General features: G+C 45.5%; 1 protein-coding gene across 1 annotated transcript in view; it reads left to right on the forward strand.

The window, feature by feature from the left end:
- Nucleotides 1-22,074, forward strand: part of LOC119465157 (myogenic factor 6) — a 120,845-nt gene extending 98,771 nt beyond the window's left edge. Inside the window, exon 5 of the mRNA XM_037725957.2 lies at nucleotides 21,379-22,074. Coding sequence (XP_037581885.1) covers nucleotides 21,379-21,473 — 95 coding nt within the window. The 3' untranslated portion in view covers nucleotides 21,474-22,074. The remainder of the gene's footprint in view (nucleotides 1-21,378) is intronic.
- The last annotated feature ends 549 nt before the right edge of the window (nucleotides 22,075-22,623 follow it).

The raw sequence follows: 22,623 nt of genomic DNA on the forward strand, positions 1-22,623 counted from the left end.
AACGATGAGCTGAGAGCCCCCATTAGTCAATATACGCCCACAGCTGTTGAAGCCGTACAAATGCATCTTCAAACTTATAAACCTATATCTGGCTTTCACTTATAAGTGTCGAATATCGAATATCGAAATCGAATATCGATTTTTCTAATACAAACCGAATATGAAAAGTAAGTATCGAATATCGAATAAAATATTCAGTAATCAAATGCAGACGTGCACATTCTACAGCAGGAGTATTTATTTCGATATAAGTAGGTAACACCCTCGTACTGACCAATGAAAAATAGACAGCCAACTATGTTGGACAATTAGGGTGACATTTAAACACAAGGTCACTTTAATTGTTATGAAATAAACTGCCCAAATAACCACTGGACAACGTGAGAGCCTGGTTGCAAACAATCTTTACAAGGATGACAGGCTGCTGTCAAAACGCTCAGTAAATAGTTGTTGAAAAACCGTCAGAAGTTGTGGAAAAGGGAAAGAAAAAAATGGGGGTAGCTTGCACTAGTGGTGCAAGGCTAAAGACACAGCGGAGCTGATGGGTTCCTAGCTGTTCGTGGCTATACGAAGTGATGCTAAGTTATACGAAGTAATGTCAAGTGATGCTAAGTCATACCATGGTCCTTCAATACTTTCTACTGGTCATGAAACTCCCGCCGAAGTTCCATATAGGGACAAAAGCTGCCACCAGAGGCGCCGCCGTGAGTAGAAGGGCACCGATCTGCCGCGCTTGGAAGGGCAGTCGCGGGTTCGCGTGGATGTTTGTCATGAAAAACACGTCGCCCACATTTTTTTCCTCTGTGTTCGCTAACTGAACATAGCAGTGATTACTCTTGACCAAATAAGATAGCATGCGGGTTGTTTACTACTTCAAGTCATTGATAGCAATGGTTAGACCAAGGCTGCCCGTACAAGTGATGCAGTTTTGCTTGTGCTCGTACCTATACTTACGTTTCTTGATTCCTGTGTAGGTGATTAAAATCTTGCTCAAATTATACAGTGTACCGTGACTAAGCCTACCTGACTCTCAAATTCACGTTGCTTGCGCAAGCAGTTATAATGCGCCCTACTGCGCGCTGCCGGTCCGCAGCGCTCATTCTCCTGCTAATTGTCTGTTTATTTTGAAAGGGCATCGCGAAGCTGCGGCGGAGTTCGCGCGCAGAACAGGCACGTCAGAATCAAGTCATTTCAACACTAATTGCAGCAGCAGATGTGAACTGCGCATGGTAGATATGGGCACTATGTGCGGTTTCTAAGCGAAAGTTCTTGCATTTACACATACAAATTTCGACAGGATCAGTTCAAACCTGCACGAATGTATTTTTTTTTTCATCCATTCACATTTAATGTCGCAGTAGGCATCAGTTCACGGTTGGCGTTCCACTTAGTCACCCGAAAACACTACCCGAGTCTTTTTATAAAATACCAGAGCAGATTGAAACCAGCTCGGAGCTTCCATCGTCACTAGGTCATTCAAAACTACATTTACCGATCAAACTGAATAACTATATCACTTTTGTGCATGTTTCTGTTGTTTGTCTTTATACCCGGTTTTCTTAATCCAACTGGAGCCTAATATTTTCTGTAATGTTTTTTTGTAGCTAACAGAAAACAAGTTTGCGTAGGTCTTTGTGGATAGCATTTTGACTTGCGCTAACTACGCTACCCCTTGCAGGACATGGCCTCCTTAGTAAAAAGGCGGAATGGAAGGCATGGTGTACAATTATCAGGCAGTAATTACTAGCAAGCGTCAAGAATGCAAAAATGCCGCAAGCACTACTGCACATATGGTTGCAATTAAGATTGCGTTTGATAGACTGGCAGAAAAGTTGGTGGATAGAGGGAATCAGACAAGACACCTGGAAAAATAATTTGTCACTGCTTTCCTCTCTCCTGTGGCTGGACAGGATGAACGAGCACCAGCACAAAATAGCCTGTTCCTTTCGCGTGTAAAAAAACTCAAACAGCTCTTAATAAAAAAAAAAAAGTGCACAACTTCAGCCGTAGTGCTGACAAAATGTGTTGCGCAGTCAACACTGGCCGAGGAAGTACGGTCGTGCAGCAGGATGTCTTCAACAATGTTCATGTAGACATTGGCACAGACTGGCCGAGGAAGTACCGTCGTCCAGCAGGATGTCTTCAACAATGTTCATGTAGACATTGGCACAGGCTATATTGTCCACGCTGAACACTTCTATGTGCTCTTCCACAATTTTCTAAATGCACCACAGTTGGTCTGATGGCACTTGCAAAAATCCCCTAGCCTTTATTTCGGTCAGTGCACTTGGCTCTCGGGAAGTGCTCCTCAATGTTTGGAGGCAGTCCTTGCAGCTTATTTTAGCAAACTATCTTGCAATGTAGCCACCAAGGTAGTCAAAAATGCAGTCCTTTGTTGACTCCGGACGATTGATATCTTGCTTGCAGTCAGCCGGCCCCAGTAGTATACCGTCCAGAATAACTGTCAGGGTGGGTATCAATATCAAACGCAAATATTTTGCTTTATCACTCAGTGAATGGCAAGAGTGAGAAATTTTAAAAACCAGAAAGCACAACAGATTTTCAGTGCATCTAAAACAACCAGACGTGTATGTCATTAGCATCAAATGGCTACACAATCACTATGACATTTGTATACAGTGCACAGATACTCTGCAAGTTTTTTGGTGCGTGTAATAAAAAGTTTATCTGGTTAGCAGTAGGTTCTTTATGCTGAAAGAGATCTTGCATTTTAATAGTAGGCGTGGCCGATCTTCATCTTAGTCTGCGCTATTGCTTTTTCATTTGGATCACTAAGCAAAAACTAAACACGTCCATTGCAAATGCGCGCTTCAAGTAAACCTCTAAAACACACACACTGTTGCGGTTTATAAAAAGAAACCATCACGAATGGAGGCTTACCGCGCTGATTTCGTGGACTTCATGTTTGCCTTCATGATGCACTGATCTATATTGAGCTTCTCGCTGGACCGATAGCTTCTGAATGGTTTCCTGCATGCCACGTTTTTTATCGGCCTGCGCCTGCGCTTTGCGAGCTTCCGCTGACACGAATGAAGTTGTTGCTTCACACTGCTAAGTTGGGCCTTCACCCTTTGCATCTCCGAGGCAAAGCAAACGGCGTTCTCTCTTAGGCAATCTGCATCAGCACCGCCAAGGCGATTCACAGATGGTGCTTCATCTGCAAAGAGTGACCAAGAACGAATTTCGTAAGGGGAGTGATGCCAGTTTGCCTGCGTAGTGAACAAGTAGCATACTCCAAAGGTGTGTACCAGACTTACCGTGAATTTTTTCTTCGGATGCATCGGTGACGTCTCCAGTTGCAAGGGCCGCAACTTCGGCTGCATCGCAGTTTGAAGATACCTCTCGCCGCCTTTTTGCAGGTGGGCACCGTGTCGGTGCACGCGAACGGTCTTTGGGCTTATACAAGTACACAGGCAAGCCTTCAAAAATCCTCGGAATGGCGTCTTCTACCAGTTTGGGTCGATTGCTTGGCAGTGATACAACGCTTCCATTCACTGTGCACACGTTCGCACGAATAATGTCTCCAGCATCTAAATGTTTTCCGCACACGCGAAAGTACTTCGATTCAAATTAGACGCAGGAGACCACAGGAGACGTTTTCGTCGACGCCCTTGTATCCGGAGCGGCAGCCTGGCACACAGAAAGTGTTAGGCATCGCTGCTATGGCGAATTAGGAAGTATCGATGTCACCGCATGGAGAGACACGTTCAGGCGAAACAAAAAAAAAATTGTCACAGTTTCGCCCTAAGGGCGAAGCAATGAATGCGATAGCAACACAGCAATGTCATACGATGTAAGGTGAGCGGCTTTGGTAGCAATATGAATTGTAGTAAACATGAGCTGATTAAGTAAGCAGGTGTGCTGCGGCGTAAGTAGACCGACATGAAGAGAGACTCGATGACCACGAGAAGGCGCGTGTGAAGCGGTGGTGTTGATGAGAAGCGCTTCCCGTGGGCAGCGCGCGTGCGAAGGGACACACCTGTAGCGCTGCACTGCCGATCCGGGCAGCATTACATGTGTAGCGTGCGTTGGAAAGTGTGGCCCGACTATTACTAACTGAATGAACACGCGTGGTGTGAGCGCGCACAAACAAACATGAATAGATCCCACTGAATGACTGCAGACAACGACTGTCAAAACGCTGGCAGCAAGCAGCGGGCGAAGGTACGTGCGGTCTATCGCTTCAACGGAAACTGAGCGGCGAATGCACAGTGCATAGAGGTCAGAGCCGTGTGGAGATAAAAGACGGTGCGGCGAGCGACGAGCGCGGTTGCTGGCAGAGGAAAAGTGCGCTCCCCCCCCCCCCCCCCCCGCTCCCTCCGGCGCTGGCTTCCCGCTTCCTTGCTTGCGCGTGGGAGAGATAAGAGACCGTGCGGTCGAGCGACGAGCGCGGTTGTTGGCACAGTAGAAGTGCCCCCCCCCCCCCCCCCCGCTCCCTCCGGCGCTCGCTTCCCGCTTCGTTGCTTGCGCGTGGGAGATTGAGTGCGTTCGCTCTCCGTGATAGCGCGCGTCCCCGCACGCTTCCGCTCGGGCATACGGCGCGCGGTGAATATTTTATCTATACGGAACCTCATGGCGACGGCGACGGCAGAAATCCGGTTGAAGTGTCCATATAATTGCTATCGCAATAAAACAACCATGCACAACAGCACGCCGCGCCAAGACTCCGGCCCGCTTTCCGGCAGCAGCGGCCGCCTTCTAGCGACGCGTACTCCGCGGCGCCGCAACTGCGGACGCTATACGAATCTCTCCCATAGCGTTACGCGGGAGTTTCATGACCAGGTGAAAAGTATTGAAGGACGCCGGTTATACGAAGTGTATAAGTATTTCCTCGTGGTCCCTGGCATCGGGGAACGCCTCGCGAAGCACTTGCAGTCCGAGAACACGTAGGGTAAGTGGGGCGAAAGCTATGCACAGTAAATGGGCGGCGCGCAGCAAACGACACGCCGGGATGAGGTCCCGGCGCATGCGCAGTAGCGCGCAGCTGGTGGGAGCTTGGCCGAGCCGCCGCCAAAGGTGCCTGCTGCAGTCACGAACACCGCGAGCGTTCGGCGCTAATGGAGGGAAAAGGAGAAGCGCGGATGACGTCGGCAGCACCTCTGCGCGTTGCCTAGTTGGTGCTGCTACTATTTGTTTCTCTCTCTCTCTCTCTCTCTCGCTCTCATTTTCTCTTTATCTCTGCCGAGCATTGCGCGCGAAGCTCCGAGAGGTGGTTGCTAGGCAACGTTGTGGCAGGCGGCACACATTACGGCCAGCTTAAACAGCTCTGCTGTTAAAAGTTGTTGATGTATTTGTGTGGTCGTAGCCAAAATAACGATCCCTTTACAAGGAAATCATCAGTCGCTGTAGCGTAAAAGACAAAACTGCTGCATGACAAGTCTGCAAGAGAGATTAATTGGCAGAGTAGAATACAAAAATTTGGAGGATGCTTCAGCTTCGCCTTTATGGGTGGAACGCGATATCATTCAAAGATCCCTGACTGCTTCTCATGCTTCCCGGCAACTGCAGCCTATGTAACCGTAATGTTTACCGGGAAACGCTGGCGGCGAATGCTAAGCACCTAGGCGAGTTTTCTAGTGGAAACGTAGCCTCTTGCATGGGCCGACCTTAACCCTATTGCAAAAAGTAGCGTCTTACAGCGCCTTCCAGTGTGAAACCAGCATGTTCTTTGACACTGGATCGCACTGGGGACGCTGGCGCACGCTGAGGGTCACTGGGACATAGGTGACATCGCTAAATAAGAGGTGGGTCACTCTGGACGACACGCTGGTTTCACTGCTATGATGCTGAGATCCACTGGTGTGCGCTGTACAGGCGCTGGTTGTCGCTGAAGGTCACTGGCTCGCACTGGAAACTGCGCTGGCTTTGTTTGTGCCGCACTGCTGATGTACTGCTGATGATGACGCCGTTGAATAATAAATGCTCAATACAATTTTATCGGCAAATAATAGTCTCCTGTCCTAAATAGTCCTATAATTTGCGGTCAAAAATATCTGTTTCATGTCGGCGGTGCTGCAGCATTGGAATAACGGTGTGTGAGCTGCCCCTGCATATGCGACATGGAACATCTTTTTCGTTTCGTGCATTTCACTTATGGCTGTGCAGATAGCTGTATTCGGGAACGAAATCACGCAAACGCAGATAACGCCTCGTTTTCTGGTAGTTTGTACGCAACCTATGACTGCGAGTTGTCGCAGTGTTGTGCAGTCGACACGAAGCCCAGCAGCCGTTGAGACGCGTTCGGACGGACCTCAGGGAGCCTGCCGCTGATTGATATTATCGCACCGATAACAAAGCTGAAGCAATTTGCACGCTTCCACTTTCCCTAGTGTACTAAAACTAATAGGTAAACGTCTCTGAGGCTCAAAAACAAACATTTTTTCCATTCATCAGGTACCCGCGCCGAGATCGTTCGCTTCCACCGAAGGTTAGGCCTATACCGTACCCGCTGAGTCCGTCTACACTCTGTTGGACCGTCTGGGCTCAGGAATCAACAAGTCTAACCATCATAAATCACTCTGTAGTTCAGTTTTCCCATCGCAGTTATTAAACAGACCATTCTTTCGTGTCTACAGTGTCAGCACAACAAGCGATGAGCGCCGATATGACGCGTTACAAGCATACGTATATGCGCTGTCGCCGAAGGCGGCCAGCCCCACTAACCGACCGTTTCTCTGACGGAGATATGTGACTACACAGACGTATCGATTGAAATGCATTGTCGAACTGAGTAAATGTTGCATTTCCCTTAAGCGAAGAACAAGAAACGGTTGTCAAAATTGGCAGCAACAGCCCGTAGAGCGTCCGGGGTCGGCGGTTCACTTAAGACATTTTTCGGAGTTAATAAATCAATCGCAAAAGCAAATCAGTGTTGCAGCACTTCCAGGCATACTATAGAATACGGACAACTTTTTCTTTCTGATAGAGGCGTAATTTAGAGTTGCGGGGCGTTAGCGCATCTACCATGCCTGTGCGAGACATGTCTGTGAAAAACTGAAACTGCGTCTGCGTGCTGACATGGCAAATTATGCAAAGTTCACCACGAACCGGCGTGGTGTCGTGGTGAGGTGCTGGGCTTGGGATATTTACGTCAGAGGATCGAATTGTAGTGGTTGTATTTCAACTTCTTTTTTTTCTTTTTTCATTGCATTAGACCTCTCTCTGTTGCTTTCTGTATTTGATATATACATACATACATATATATATATATATATATATATGCGATAGCGAAGGCACCGCGTATTTCTCGCTCTAGAGCTGCATTTCCCACTAGTACCCGCGCCCAGCGCCTCCCAGTATGCCATGCCTTGCCAGCGTCCCAGCATCCAGCGCGCGACACTGACCCTATAATCAGGCATGGCACTGGGTACTGGATACTGGGTTTTGCAATAGGGCTGTGTCATTATTTCGCTTTTTTAATATTGCAGTCTGGGAAGATTTAACATAAAAGGCATGCGCTGTCGGTGTTTTCTTTCTTTCTTCTTTCGTGGCCTGTCATTCTCAAAATTCCGAGGAATAACTTTGTAAAGAATGGAAGACAAGGTATGAGCAACATTAGCGATAGAAGAATTTTAGTGTCGTATAGAGTATATACGGCAATTTTCGATCAAAAGAAATGTGAACGATTATCTGTCGCAATGTTTCTGGACGTAAAAAGAGCATATGACAATGTTGCTCATGATGCCATAGTTGATGCTCTGGAATCGGTTCGCCTTGGTGGCCGCGCGTACCGGTGGACCCGCAACTACTTACACAAGAGGTCATTCTTTGTGCTGACCGAGTACGGTCCGACGTCTCAACACTGCCCATACCGCGGTGTTCCCCAAGGTGGCGTCTTGAGCCCCACACTATTCAACCTTGTTCTTGTCGGTCTCGTGGAACGCGTACCAAATGCTGTTCAGATATCTATGTACGCCGATGACATCTGCGTGTGGACGTCAGGTGTAACACGACCTCAGGTGCGCGCGAGACTTCGAAAATCTGCGACATCAATTTCGGCGTATCTCAGCGAACAAGGCCTCCAGATTTCACCTGAAAAATGTGCGCTGGTCGCGTTTACGCGGAAGTCAATGACGTCCTACGTCATATCCATCAATGGGAAAAACGTCTGTTACGCCAGGACGCATTATTCTTAGGGGTGATTATTGATCGTGACCTCAGCTGGAGTCCCCATGTGACCCACCTAAAGAAGCGCCTAGCGGCCATTTCACACGTTTTTTTAAAATTTCTTGGAGGGAAAACGTGGAGAACGTCAGTACACGCAGTGGTACAACTCTACAGGGCAGTGTTTCTCGGATATCTGAGGTACAGCTTACCTGTACTGAGCAATACCTGCAGAAGCAACATCCGCACAATCGAGAGCGCTCAGGCGCAGGCACTAAGGGTTTGTCTTAGATTGTGACGATGCACATCGACAGCGGAAACAATTACAATAGCTCAAGATTACCCAGTGACAACTCATATGACATTGGAAGTGTTCAGAACACACATCAGGCACATTGCCCGCTCCCCTTTCCATCACCTCACCACGCTGCCGAATGACCGACCCAATGCCTCCTTTTGCCAGGCGATATCGGCGTACCGTGACTGCCTCCCTCGAGGTTATACGCCTGCCGAGAGGCTGCTATCACATCCTTGGTGTTTGGTTCGTCCACAAGTTCGGCTCTCGGTACCAGGGATTCGAACGAAAGCAGAACTCTCGTCCCCAGCTCTCAATCAGCTATCTCTCCTCATGCTACACGAGACATACAAGGATCATTTTCATAATTACACTGATGGCTCGGCAACTCTTGACGAATCGACAGGGGCTGTGATCGTCCCCGCAAAAGCCGTGACCCTTCAGTTTCAAACTTCTCACCGGACAACGTCGACTGCTGCGGAGTTTGCTGCACTTCACTGCGCACTACACATGTTTCACGAAGACTTACCACGAAGATGGAGCATATTTACAGATTCGAAGGCAGCTCTGCATTGTCTGCTATCCGCTCTACGTCGTGGACCACAAGACCAACTTGTGCTGGAAATAAGGCACCTTTATCACCAACTAGCAGAAAAAGGACATGACATCACTTTCAGTGGCTCCCAGGCCACTGCGGCACCATGGGCAACGAACAGGCCGATGAAGCAGCGAGGAGAGCTCACGAAAATGCTGTGAAGGTACCCATTCGTTATCAAGAGCCGATGCAGCAACAAAGCCTCGCATGATCGCGCGTGATGCCACACGATCCATGTGCAACACACCTGGTTTCCATCATACTGGACTGCACCGCCTGGACCCATCCCTTCGACTACGCATTCCATCTGGACTTCATCGAATCGAGACAACTGCTCTCTGCCGACTGTGGCTTGGAGTATCCTTTACGAATGCTTTTGCTTGTCGCATCGGAATGGGTGACAGTGCTGCCTGTGATACTTGCGGCAGCGAGGAAACAGTCCAACATATCCTGTGTCATTGTCCCCGCTACAGCTCCCAGAGACAGTCGCTCGTAACGGAGTTGGCACGCCTCGACGACCAGCCGCTTTCTGAGCAGACGATTTTAGAATGCCGGCTGATACGGTCTTCACAGCAGAAGGCGACGAGGGCGCTACTGAAGTTCCTCCGGTCAAGCGAACCTGTTTGAATGACTGTGACGCTCCCGAATTCCTTTGTGTGTGTGTGTGTGTGTGTGTGTGTGTGTGTGTGTATTTGTGTGTGTGTGTGTGTGTGTGTGTGTGTGTGTATTTGTTTTTCTCCCTCTCTAAGTGTGTGCATTTTTCTTTATCTTTCTGTCTCCCCTTACCCCTTCCCCAGTGTAGGGTAGCAAACTGGATATCTACCTTCCGGTTAACCTCCCTGCCTTTCGAATCTCACTTATCTCTCTCTTTCTTTCGATTACGGACGCCAACGCCGCCCATGAGGCCGACGCCGACACCGGAGTTTCTGCGACTCGGGGCCCTTAACGCTATCGCGTTAAAATAAACGGTTGTCATGTAATCGACGAGAAGAAGGGAAACCGAGGGGCTTGATTTGTGTTAGTCAGAACCATATGAAGCCTATAAAGAAGACAATAAAATCATACATAAAAACATTGGTACTTTTTGATTCAATTTCAGAAATTATAAGCTAACGGGAAATGAAAGTGGAGAGAAAAATACCATGTTACCTGCTGGTGGCAGCCGAACCTACAACCTCCGCATTACGCGCCTTCCAATTGTGCTACGGTGGCGGCTGTTTCCACATGCACATTCTTGGATATGCATGCACCTGTACAAGATTTACTCCAAGGAGGGCTAGCCATAGTCACGCTTGCACCGTGAAACAAAGCTTGCACTGCCAATTTTGATTCTGCATTGCTTCGTAAACGTTTGTCGTTGTTTTAATTCTGACAATTCGCGATACCTTGTTCAGAAGATGCAGAACAGTAACCCTACTTTAACAGTCGGTTGTTGCAAAATATTTAGTTAGTTTTGAGATTAGAAAATGGTAGTTAACTTACAAATACGAATCGAATATTACGCACTTACTATTCGTATTCGACACTTGGAATATTCGCCCAGCCCTAGTAATAGGTGAACCTAAACGAACCGCTGCTGCAAAGGCGGCGAAATTCAGCACCATGCCTTTTTTATCGTATTTACTGTTTATGAGCGATCGTCGGGTAACCATATGTCATTCGTAGTAGTTGCGTAATACTAATGAACAAGCGCTCCCAAGTAATTCATGAAAGAAAGGTATGTGTGATAAATGTGCTATGTCTTGCTGGGCTTAACTTGCAAACTTTCGGGCTTCTTAAAAGGTAGGCCAAGCGCTACGACTATACAACGAAAAAAAAGAAAGACTGTAAGATGATCTTTAGATGGCTTTATCACTTATGGAGGCGCGCATAACTTGCGAGGAACGCGATCCCCAAGTGGACCACGGAAGGCGACATCCGACACCAATCCAATGCAGCGAACTTTTACTCCGGGGGGCCATAAATATGATGCCAAGGAGGCATGCCATGATGAAGGAGTGGGCTGGGCACGGGATGTAAGGGGCTGGGTAAGACACATGGTTCCTCGTGCGGCACGAAGGCATGGTATAGTATATGGGCATGTAAAGAGAGCGTCACTTGTCTCAGAAGGACGAGGGGCGCGTCAGAAGTGGGGCACGGGACTGCACAAGTAAAACAGTGGAACAGAAATTCGGAGGGTAAACATGATCGTCCCGGCAAAAAAAAAATCATAAGCACAGCAATAACCTTATGTCCTAATATAGGTCTTGACTGCCTTGCTCTATGTTCGTTTTCTTTTTTCGCAAGTTTTGTTTATCATCTAAAACGCACAAGGCCTTTTTTCAACACGGAATTAGCTCTACACACGACTTTTCGCATTTTTTTTTGCAAATATGCATCGTTAGATTCTTTTGCAGGGTACACTAACTATTAACGAGGTTGTCATTCGGTTAATTAAAAGGAGCAAACAAGTTCATGAAACCCATTGACGCATCATCTTACTGATCAAGTACGAAATATGCAGTTGTTTACATAAAAAAAATTGCGGACTCTCCCGTAATCGAGAGTAGATGCAAGCGTGAAATGGCTACCATACGGCGTTTTTTGCTGCCTGTGGTGCCGACGCTTTCAACCGCGTTTCTTCTTGCAACAGTCCAACGCGCTCAGCGTTTGTCGCCACTTTTTGTTCTTGTCGCATCGAAGTGGTCGGCTGAAAATGTGCGGCCTCAGGTTTCCTGTATCTGCCATTTGAACGTTGCTATCGGAAATGGCAAATAAAACGTCAGCGTACTAGAAGTTACAGCGTGAGTGACATTGTGAAGGAACATAAGGAAGTACTCGTAAGCAATATTTTTTTTTACTTGTTTGGAGAGTAACTAGCGTAAGTAATCCGGTCCTGTACAAAGAGTTTTGACTGGTTGCCCGGTTGATCTGGTTTTGTTCTCGCAACTATTCAGCGTGTTTTTCCAAGTCTTTTGGAGGGCCCGGATAAGGGCTCTGGTTTTTGGCACAAGAATACCAACGTGTTTGTTGTTGCTCTTGCGCTCTAACCTGAGTCATCGACTTTCATTACCGATCACAGTCTTCTGAACGGTTTGTGTGCGCAAGACATAATTTTTCTTTCTATCTGAGCAACATTGACTCCCGATCGTTATCTGCGACTCCTGTAATGACACCCGCGATAAAGAAACAGGATCTTTCATACCTTTTACAGCTCAGTGATTGCTACATAGCGCTGTCCTGGAGTAGCACGACGTAGTTTCCCGCCTTCATTTTACGTTGAAACAAGAAAAAAAAGAAATATGAAGTAGCGTGCAAATATGTAACTTAATTACTGTCCTAAACACAAGATGCAGCGCACAGGATGAACGCTACATATAAAGCCCCCATCATTTCTTCTGAAGCGATAGAAAGTTTTAAGGCGGAACGAAGAATCTTTTGGTGAATGCCACTGGTCAATCTAGAGCAGGGTGTTGAATCCACAAGAGATCAAGCAAAATCCGGCACGGGGCGACCCAATCCAGATCGACCAGTGAAAAATAAACATGCTTCAGCAGGGAGCGCAGCGGAAGTTGGGCGCCCGCCATATCCACCAGCCATATCGCGATTTCGTCATTTGCACTGATTTGCCCCTCAAGCCTTCGGCGGCGCTTCTAGAATGGAGGAGTGGACCAGCGGACGCTTTGTTAAACGCGGAGGGTGAAACAGAAAACGCTGAAACTGCAGCGGTGACGCCGTCACCTATCCTGAAGCTCCGGCTGTTTCGGTATATGCCCATTGACTGAGTAGCTGTCGTCTGCTCGACGCAGCGTCGTTGGCGTGGTTTTGGTGCTCTTTCTCCACTTTATTGGCTACAAGTCGGTGTGGATTAAAACCAGTGTTCCAGCCACCGAGTGTCAAAACAAGATGCAGCAGAGTGAAACGCCTGTCGAAGCTCCATGTAGCTGCGGTATGGTCTCCGACGCGACCAGCGTCTGGCCGGTGCAGCAGCGTGGTAATTACGATGCACGCCTCAAAAAAAGAGCTGAAAACAGCCGAGCCACCCGACCAATCTGGAAGTGAAGCCATGCGTCGTCGGAGTTCCGGTGAAATACGTCTCAGCTCGGCGGGTCAACGAGGAGCGCTCCGCCGCGGAGCGGGTTGATCCCAAAAACCTTTGGAAAACGCAAACTTGCTCTAGATCGACCAGTGCAATTCAATTTCTTTGCCATGGAGAAAGAAAGCGTGTTCCAGATCGACCAGTGGAATTGACCATTAGATTAAAGCGCAGATTTAGGGTTTCAGACACAGTACTAAGCCTCAACGAAAGCCACACTAACCTACAAACCACCTATTCTTGTATACCCTATTTTAGACATAGGTATAGCTTCCGTATTGCACTTTTTCTCTGTATTCTAGAAGTGTACAGCTCCATAGACAACCGTGATGGAGCCTGTGCATTAGGGCTGTGTGAAGCGATGTATGATCGTGCAATGCACGCATAAAGACCCAAGTCTACGAGCACTGAAATGCATCGGGATTAGCATAAAAGCGCGCGCGTTTGTGTCACGTGCACGCGCCGAAAGCTGCATTGGCGTCAGGCGGCTACGCAGCCGAAATGTGCAAGAGAGTGCGAAGGGGGGAGAGGGTGCTGAAGTCACCGCGCCAGAGCACAGATTAGAAGGCCATAATTCAGGCGTGCAGCACCCAACGACTGGAGCTGCCGGCACCAGGGGTGAGAGGTCGCGCACTTACGCGACGTATGGCCAACGGGAGTGCTTATGCGAAGGGGCGCTACAGGGGACGTTACCAGTACTGTTGCGCCGACGGGAAGGCCGCCAGAGCGCATTCGGGAATGGTCCAACTAAGAGCGGTCTGGCTTGCAGTTTATGAGGCCATCCTAATGGCTCACACTGACTGTAAAGCAGCTGCGAGTATCCCCCGCTCATACTTGGTGCCTGCATGGCGTTTCCTTTCTGTATGCTTTCAAGATATCGATCATGAAATCACGCGTTGCTGGGTAAAAAAATAAATAAAGCGTCTGCTCAATTATCCATCGTTACATTTATTTCATGAAAGAATGGTGCACGGACGTGCTGTTCTACTAACGAGTAATATCATGGTGGAGATGTTTTGGGGCTTTTTTTTCTATATTTTAATTGTCTCCTACTGCGGAGGAGCGTTAAATCAGGCGTTCCTTAAAGATGTTTTTTTATTACATTTAGTCCTCCTTGTGTTCATCTTCTTGCTAATCTGCATTTTCGTAAGCAAGAGCAGAAAAAATAAAGAGGAACAGCAAACTCATGCCGAGGACAGTATGCCGGGACCTTGGTACGCTTGAGAAAGAGAGCACCATCGTCGTTCTGAGGTAGTCAATAAATAATCCCTTGCCGGACGTGTTACAACTAATAATAATTCGACAATGTACGCGAATCTCTTCTCTGCACGGTTTCCCTGCATGCTGTGTATGGTATTTAATGTAGTTTTAACCAAAGTGCAAATCGGTGAATTACCGCAGGCATCGTTGTATAACTGCCAGTAAGTCTTTCTATTAGAGTCCTGTCAGCTTTATGAAACATTTGGAAATATGGAAGAAGGATGCGCGCATACAGTGAAGGTCGTCACAGAAGTGATTCTCTGTCCCCGCTCGTGAGTTCGTAGCTGGGCCGGGTATGTTCTTTCGCGTTTGCCTGATGCCTTCAAGAGCAATCAGGTAATACTGGAATGTCTCTCCGACATGAGTTCTACGGTGGAATCATTCTGTTATCTGCGCATGTTACACACTACGGAGCTTGCTCTTCCAATAAACGCTCCTATAGCGCTTAACAGTATATATAAAGTACTTGTCATAACGTACACCATAATCATATACAAATAAAAGCAACCCAAGTAACAAGACACTATTTGGACACAAATGTAACATACAGAACCAACCTTTAACAGCACTCAACATGACCACTGGAGCCCTAAGGTTGTATTTCCTTAGCGCTGAATACCCACTGCTTGTCTCACCAATGTAATGTATAGACATTGCTGATAAAAAATCTCTTTGTACTGCTTCTGTGAATCAAGTTTTTAAAAACTCGACGATAACACAAAGTAAAAATAAAAGAAAGCATGGCGGAGTAACACGCGTGACTGGACGGGCCTGTGTACACAACAGAAAAATATACTGCTGAGGACAACGCCAATTTGTAGCAGGAAAGTTGAAACTATAAGATACAAAGCGGGTCAGAATAGTCCCCGTCCGTGAAATGGCCGGACACGACGAAGCATCACTGTCGTTATGCTTCCTTGGCCGCTACGCGAGTTTGCGTAGTCTTGCAAAACACGCACCTGCAAGAAATACTAAGTTTTGCTGACTGGTCGAGGCTCACTGTATTCTTATCACTGCGTTTCTAGGCACGAAAATTCAGCAACTGCAACTGAGTGTCAAGACTTAAGAAAACGCACTTTTCAAAGCAAGAGCGATCACATTTGTTGAAATGACATTCTGCGGTCTACAATAAGCGCATGGAGCAAGGTTCGACGAGTACGGCTGATTCATGCTGCAAGTGAAGCGCAAGAACTTTCTTTTTAATCGGTGCAGTTGCACGCGTCACTATGCGTTCTTTAGACGGTTCATTTCACACGATTAGGATTTCAGCAATGCGGCTGGTGCCACGCCCAGGGTTGCTTGCTGCCCTGGCGTGCGGCATACGCCACGTAATTCTTCAACTGCACAAAATAAAAAAAAAAGAAAGAAAACGTATGCGTCATGATTCTATTGACCAGTCTTTATAAAAAATACGGGTGTCTTGTAATTGGAAGTTTAAATTTGTTTTGGAGGGCGCGACAGCAGTTCCTGAAGTTCAGTGCGAGGTTACATGGCGGATGTTCACACCTGTTTGCAGCTGGTAGGTCGGCGCTGTGTGTTGTCTCATGTGCCAACAAATTAGAACATGACCTGTTCAGAAGCCCGTCTTACTACCTTCATCGCATATTCTGCATTTGGAATTTGCTGCAGTGAAGTCGTCCTGTCCGCTCCGTGAAATTCTCGCGCTACCTGTGCTTAGCGTTAGCTTCTGAAGATATATGTGTGTATGTTGCTCTTAATCGTTCATAAGCGGTGCCTGATCTTAGCCATATTCTTGCACCAAACGCAGCAGGAAGCACCCACCCGAAAGCCCTCGTCTGCCCCTAAAGGACGTCGCAAATGATCTGTGTGTGAATGAACATGGAATAGAATTTGTGTTGCGAACTTCAATCTTCGCGTTAGCCAGATTCGTCCACCGCAGCGTGTATGCTGTAATTCTGTATCTCTGGATATTTCTAAAGGCCTAAAGGCCGGCGCTACAAACGTTAATGGAGCTGCGGTCACTTGTGTAGGTAGCATGATAAAATTTTAGCAGGCGTTGGCGTCGTCTACTTTCTCGTCTTGTGTCGTCTTGTGTCTGTTTTGTGAATCGGTACCAACATGATTAAATCAATATGCTGCATTATGTAGTGCGGCGGCGTAGCCCAACAGCAAACGTGAAATACGTTGTTAGGAGTATATTTGTTTGTTTGATATCAAAATAAAGTGCTAGAATTTTTGCATTCGTATATAGTATCAAGAGGGCTAGGGGCGTAATGCAGCAAGCCATCGGTACTATCGGTCAATCATTTGACATGTGTGTGCTTGCACGTGCTTCCGCACATTATCTTAAAGTGGGGCTGAAAACCCTAGAATACCAAACACCTGTGCAACTGGAGCAGATATTAATTCATTCACTGCAAATTAAAGCAATCATCACAATCTATTAAGCTAGTCATGTACTTAACCTGTATTAGATCAGTGTTACAGCATGCTAATGAGGCACGCCGTAGTGGGGGACTCCGGAAATTTGGAACACCTGGGGTTCTTTATCGTGCACCTAAATCTAAGTGCACGGGTGCCTCATAATCAGACCGTGGTTTTGGCACGTAATACCCCACAATTAAATCTTGTACAGCATACTAATAGGAGCCGTTACAAACGAAATTCATCGACCAAAATAAGAACTTGCAAGGAAAGCCTCGAGGTACTATGTAATCCAGCACTCATGAAGAAATGATATTAACATCTTATGCCTGCTTGAATTGTCTGCATTCATCCAATGCTCAAAACAAGGCAGATCGATTTCTCTTAGTGTTTATGAAATGCTGCTTGGAAGTCAATAACATGCCACGCATTGTTCTGAGAGAAAGTGTTAAGGATTCACCAACATATCTAGGCTTTTATATGTGCTTTTTTATTACCAATAGCATAAAACTGTTTACCTTTGCATGGTTCAGAATCCAAACAGTGTGATATTTTTGAGGGGACCACGTTAAATATTTAAGATATAGACAATAAAAGTGTGGCTAATACAAGTACAGACTGAACACACTTGTTTAGAGTGGTTGAGTGGCTGGCTGAGGACTGGGGCTCACGGTAACTGCTAGGTTCCACGTATGCTTCTTCCATAACCCATGGACCCGGCAAGCGACATGACAATGCATGTTCTCAGTGCAGTGTCGGCCCGTGATTTTTTTGTTGTTTGTTTTTGCGAAAGATGACACCAAGTCGGTCAAACTGCGATTCCGTCTGCACATGTATTGAGCGTTCGTGTAACTGTTATGCGCATGTGTTTGTATCATGTTCTGTTTGTTGTTCTTGCAATGATGGAAACGTTTATTATATATTGCTTTCAACTTTCTGTTGAAATGTACAAAATGTCGCCACCCAATAACGGGCAAGACAGCGAGCAGTATTGGCCGAAAAAAAGGTGCAGATGCGACGCACTTGTTGGAATCTACATGTGTCAAAGCTACTATGCAATGGTCAATCAAATTCCATAAAACTAACTGCAGTTTGTACAATTGTCCTTATTTTCATCCGATGCAGCATGGATTCCTGTGCAATGCAGGATTATGCTCCTCACAGGTCAAAACTTTAAAGTGATGTAATGTATAGATAGGTTGGTTCATTCAAGAGACAGTTCACTTGAGTGAACTACCACTTCGACTGATCCGTGAGCTTGAGTTCGTGTGAGCCTGGCTGAGCAGAATTTCGGTGAATATGAGTCGGCGCAAGCTCACCTGAGTAGAATTTTGAGGGGGTCTGCACACACATGTCAATAAATTACAACATATAGCAAATCAGAAAGCAGCTGTATCTCAAGATCAAACAGAAAGAAGATTCAGATACCCAAATAACATTGCAAGTTCCATGATACTTCTCTAATATGAATACAAGACAAGAGAACAGCAGGCAGCGTGTCTCAACTAGAACAGCTCAGGCAATCTCAAACTCGCGCCTACCGGACGACTGGCGATGTGGCTGCAGCACCGGGTATTCCTCTTCACTACACTTCAAATATAGAGGCAGTACTGACAGGATATGAATAAATGAGTTTGTGCAGTAATACTTGTAAGTGCAAGCTGGTTAGCGACATTGCTTGTCTCTTGTTGGGCATGGCTTATGCAACGTAATACGTTTGCACCCTTGATTAGCTGTGGACATGCATGATCCGTCCGCACATGAAAGGATGCTCTCAGTCCAAGGAAGGGATGCAACTGGCTGACTTCACTGCACAATTTTGATTCGCTTAAGTTTAATGTGTTCTGTACTGTTTATAAAAACAAGGTGTTTGGCTGCTTTCCGCATTGTCGCATGTATATTGCAGGAGGTAGAGAGAGAAGCAGCGGAAGGCAGAATAATGTTTACAGTGAAGTTGTGTCTTAGAATACTGTGATATGTTACAAACAGCACAACCAAAACAAATTCGACGCACTGAAGTGCAATATCCAATTACCTTTGAAAGTGAGGGTTAATACGGGTGCATGAAAGGATACAAATTCCACAACATACTGAAGGCTTATGGGCTTTGCACAAGAAAAATAATGATACATCAGAAAAAAGTGATAAAACTGTTTAAGTGATGCTTATAGTGCATTAACGCTTCGAAAACGAATTGACGATGCTTTTTATTTCTCGTCAAAGCGTTAAATATGACATTGTAGAAAATGCATTACTATATGTAGTTTGCGCGTACACTTTGCGAGCGTGACAGAACCTTTTGTTTGTTGTTTGTTTATTGATACTGTTAACCCCGGAAGGGTCATTACAGGAATATTTGCAATACAATGAATAATTTCACGCGCAACAATAAAGACAACAACAACAATAATAATAATAATAATAATAATAATAATAATAATAACAACAACAATAAAGGCACTCCTTGTTTCACATATATTTATATTACTAATATGCCGAACACAATCTTACTTTCCGCGACCACAACGTGGTATTATAGAAAATAGCGGATCAGGACACTTATTGACCCGTATAAACAAGAACATGCAGCTCGCTTAGAAATGCGTCTATGGAAGAGGAGGAAACCAGTGAATCGGGCAGCATGTTCCACTCCTTAATTACTCTAGGAAAAAAACTATATCTAAAGGTGTCATTGAGTGTTAATGGGGGTTCAATATACATGTTGTGTCTATGTCGGAAGCGTGCGTTGGGGGATAATTTGAAAAAGTCGGAGCCGTTAATTTTAAGTTTATTGTGAATGATGAGGAACAGGAATTTTAATCTGTCCACTGTTCTAATTTCTAGGACAGGAAGATTTGCGTTCCAGCACAATTCACTAGGGCAGTGACAATAACGATATTTGTTAAATATGAATCTAGATGCTAGACGCTGGACTCGATCTAGTTTGTGACGATTTATAGCCGTATGAGGGTCCCACACTATTTTTGCATATTATATAATGGGTCTGATTAAGGTCTTATATGCCAAGTTTTTATTTCAGGTGTTCCACTACGTAAGTTACGTCTGAGACTCCATAGAGCTCTGCTGGCTTTTTTGCTTACCATGTTTATGTGTGCGTTGCACCTAAGGTCTTCAGTAATTAGTACACCTAAGCATTTATGTTGAGTTACCTTTTTTACTTCAATGTCACGGATTTTGTAGCTGCTAGCATGAGTGACCCTTTTTCTTGTTATGGACATGGAAACAGATTTTTCTGGGTTCAGTATCATCTGCCATTGGTCACACCACTTCGCAATTTTTTTTAAGCTAGCCTGCAGTTCCAGTTGATCGTTAGTGATGTTATCCTATTGTATAATACACAATCATCCGCAAATAATCGTAGTGGGACAGTTGCACAATTTGCAAGATCATTATTAAATGATATGAATAGAAGGGGCCCTAGCACACTGCCCTGAGGTACCCCTGACACTACTGGTACGAGGCCAGATTTACAGCCGCCTAGTTGGACGAATTGTTCTCGGGACTGAAGAAAAGATTTGAACCAGTTAGTTATATTAGAGTTTTTAAAGAAAGCCTGAATTTTCAACAGCAGTTTTGGGTGGGAGACTTTATCAAACGCTTTGGAAAAATTAAAAAATGAGATCTATCTGTCCATGGTTATTGATTGTTTCAAAGAGGTTATGAACTAGTTCGACAAGTTGCGTTATAGTAGACAGTCTCTTGCGGAATCCATGTTGAGTTGGTGAAGACAAATTATATGTTTCGAGATAACGTGAAAGGTGTTTACTGATAATATGCTCCAGTAGCTTAGAGCAGGTGCTCCTAAGGGAAATGGGCCTGTAGTTTTCTACATTTGTCCTGTTACCACCTTTGTGAATAGGTACAATTTTGGCCTGGTTCCAAGCTCTAGGAAAGGTACTTTGGATAATGGATAATTGAAATATGATCGTTAAGTACTTAGCTATCCACTCAGCGTACCGGTATAAAAACTCATTAGGAATGTTGCCTGTACCAACACTTTTCTTAACATTATATACTCAAAAGAAGAATACCTTCGAATGTTGCGCTTAATCAATCCCGGCCACGGCGGCCGCATATCGAAGGGGATGAAATGCGAAAACATCCATGTACATAGATTTAGGTGCACATTAAAGAACCCCAGGTGGCCCAAATTATTCCGGAGTCCGCCACTACGGCCTGCCTCATAATCAGATCGTGGTTTGGCCACGTAAAACCCCACAATACTTTTAATTTTTTATAACGGCCCCTATCATATATAAATGATATGTCTCCGCTGCAGTTAGATATTTATTTTAATAATTTTCTGTATGGTTTTAGCGCACAACCGCACCGCTTCATATATGAGTTACCTTTTGGTTTTTTTGTGCAATGACATATTTTGCTTTCGTTTGTTTCTCAGCTGTTTTCGTTTAGATATGCCAGAACTACTCTGTAGATATATTGTACTCCTGTGGACTTTGTAAAGGGGGACGAGGCCCCGTCACGCTGTATGCACCTCCGACCCAGGACCCCCTCTCAGGCACTGTCCGAGAAACAAATAAATGAATAAAAAGTGTCATTAGTGTTAATTCCATGCTTTTCGTGCAATTTTTAATGTGTACAAACAACATTTTGTCTATGCAGGTCAGGAATCATGCGACCTTCCCGGCGCCGTATCAAGCTTGGATCGACTGTCCCTGATAGTGCAAAGTCTGAATGGCTCTAGGAACAAGCTGTAATCCACTTAAAGAGAAGCCTGCTGCAAAGCGACGAAAAAAAGATATGAAATACAATGAGGCAAGGCAGTAAATTTTGCCAAGTGAAAAGCGCCATCCTAACGCTAAATACCGGTTGCTCTATATGACTTGCATCTACGATGGACTGACATGTGCCTTACATCTTGATTTGAGCTTCGCCTGCTACTTCTAGGTTGTTAGTTATTATTCGAAAGTGTGACAGTTCACGCAATAGATATTTTTCCAATGTCATTCTAGAAAAGAGAATCCTTATGTTAGGCCTGGACCTCACCCAGACTTACAAAAACTAATTATAAAGTAGTGAATTGGCTTAAGTGTTGCACCTACGAAGAATGAACTGGTCTTTTCGAGGACAATAAATGACGCCGCGTTATTCATTAGTTGCTTAGACTACCGCACGTAAAGCAAAAAAAAAAAAAACAGCAGTGTCCATGTAGTGAAGACACTGCCCACTTTATAGCGAGCAGCTTACAAACTGGCTAATTTGCTGGCAATGTAGCCAGCTAACAAAAAGAGATTTTCTGGTGAGCCGACTATGTACTTGTGCGATTATAAATGTTATTAAAAATATGGCATTTGCGTTTCTGCTGAAGCTCTCTCTATTCTTTGATATGTATGACGGGGAGCACGGTAAAATATTTATAATCGCGTTGCATCGTGTTTCCGCATCTTATCATGTGAAGATCGAGAATTCCGAGAAATTTAAGAATTCGGAGTTTATTATTTGTGCTTTAGAAATCCCTCTCTGACAGCAACGAAACTTTGGAAAACTAGAATTCCTGATGTGTGACCGTGCTCTCATGCCCCTCAAGTTACCGCAGCAGATGGCTGTGTTGAGCAAGAAAAATAATAAACATCGCTTTGCCTGAGATTCGTGAAGTCTTCTCCGAAATAATGTGCTGGTCAGGGAGATCCCAGCCGAATTTTCAATACGGAACAAATTTTGTGGTAATATTCAAAGGGCATCCTGGCATGACAGAAAAAAATGACAGCGGAAAATTTTTCTGCTACAGCACCCATATGAAAGTGGTCGTAAAATATTACTGGGGCTGGAATGAATACAGCACGAATATTCCTCAAAAATTTTGAGCATCGAATTCTACACTCTTAAAAAAAGTTTGTAAAAAGGTAG

This window comes from Dermacentor silvarum, chromosome 9 (genome assembly GCF_013339745.2).
Source record: "Dermacentor silvarum isolate Dsil-2018 chromosome 9, BIME_Dsil_1.4, whole genome shotgun sequence".
Taxonomy (NCBI): domain Eukaryota; kingdom Metazoa; phylum Arthropoda; class Arachnida; order Ixodida; family Ixodidae; genus Dermacentor; species Dermacentor silvarum.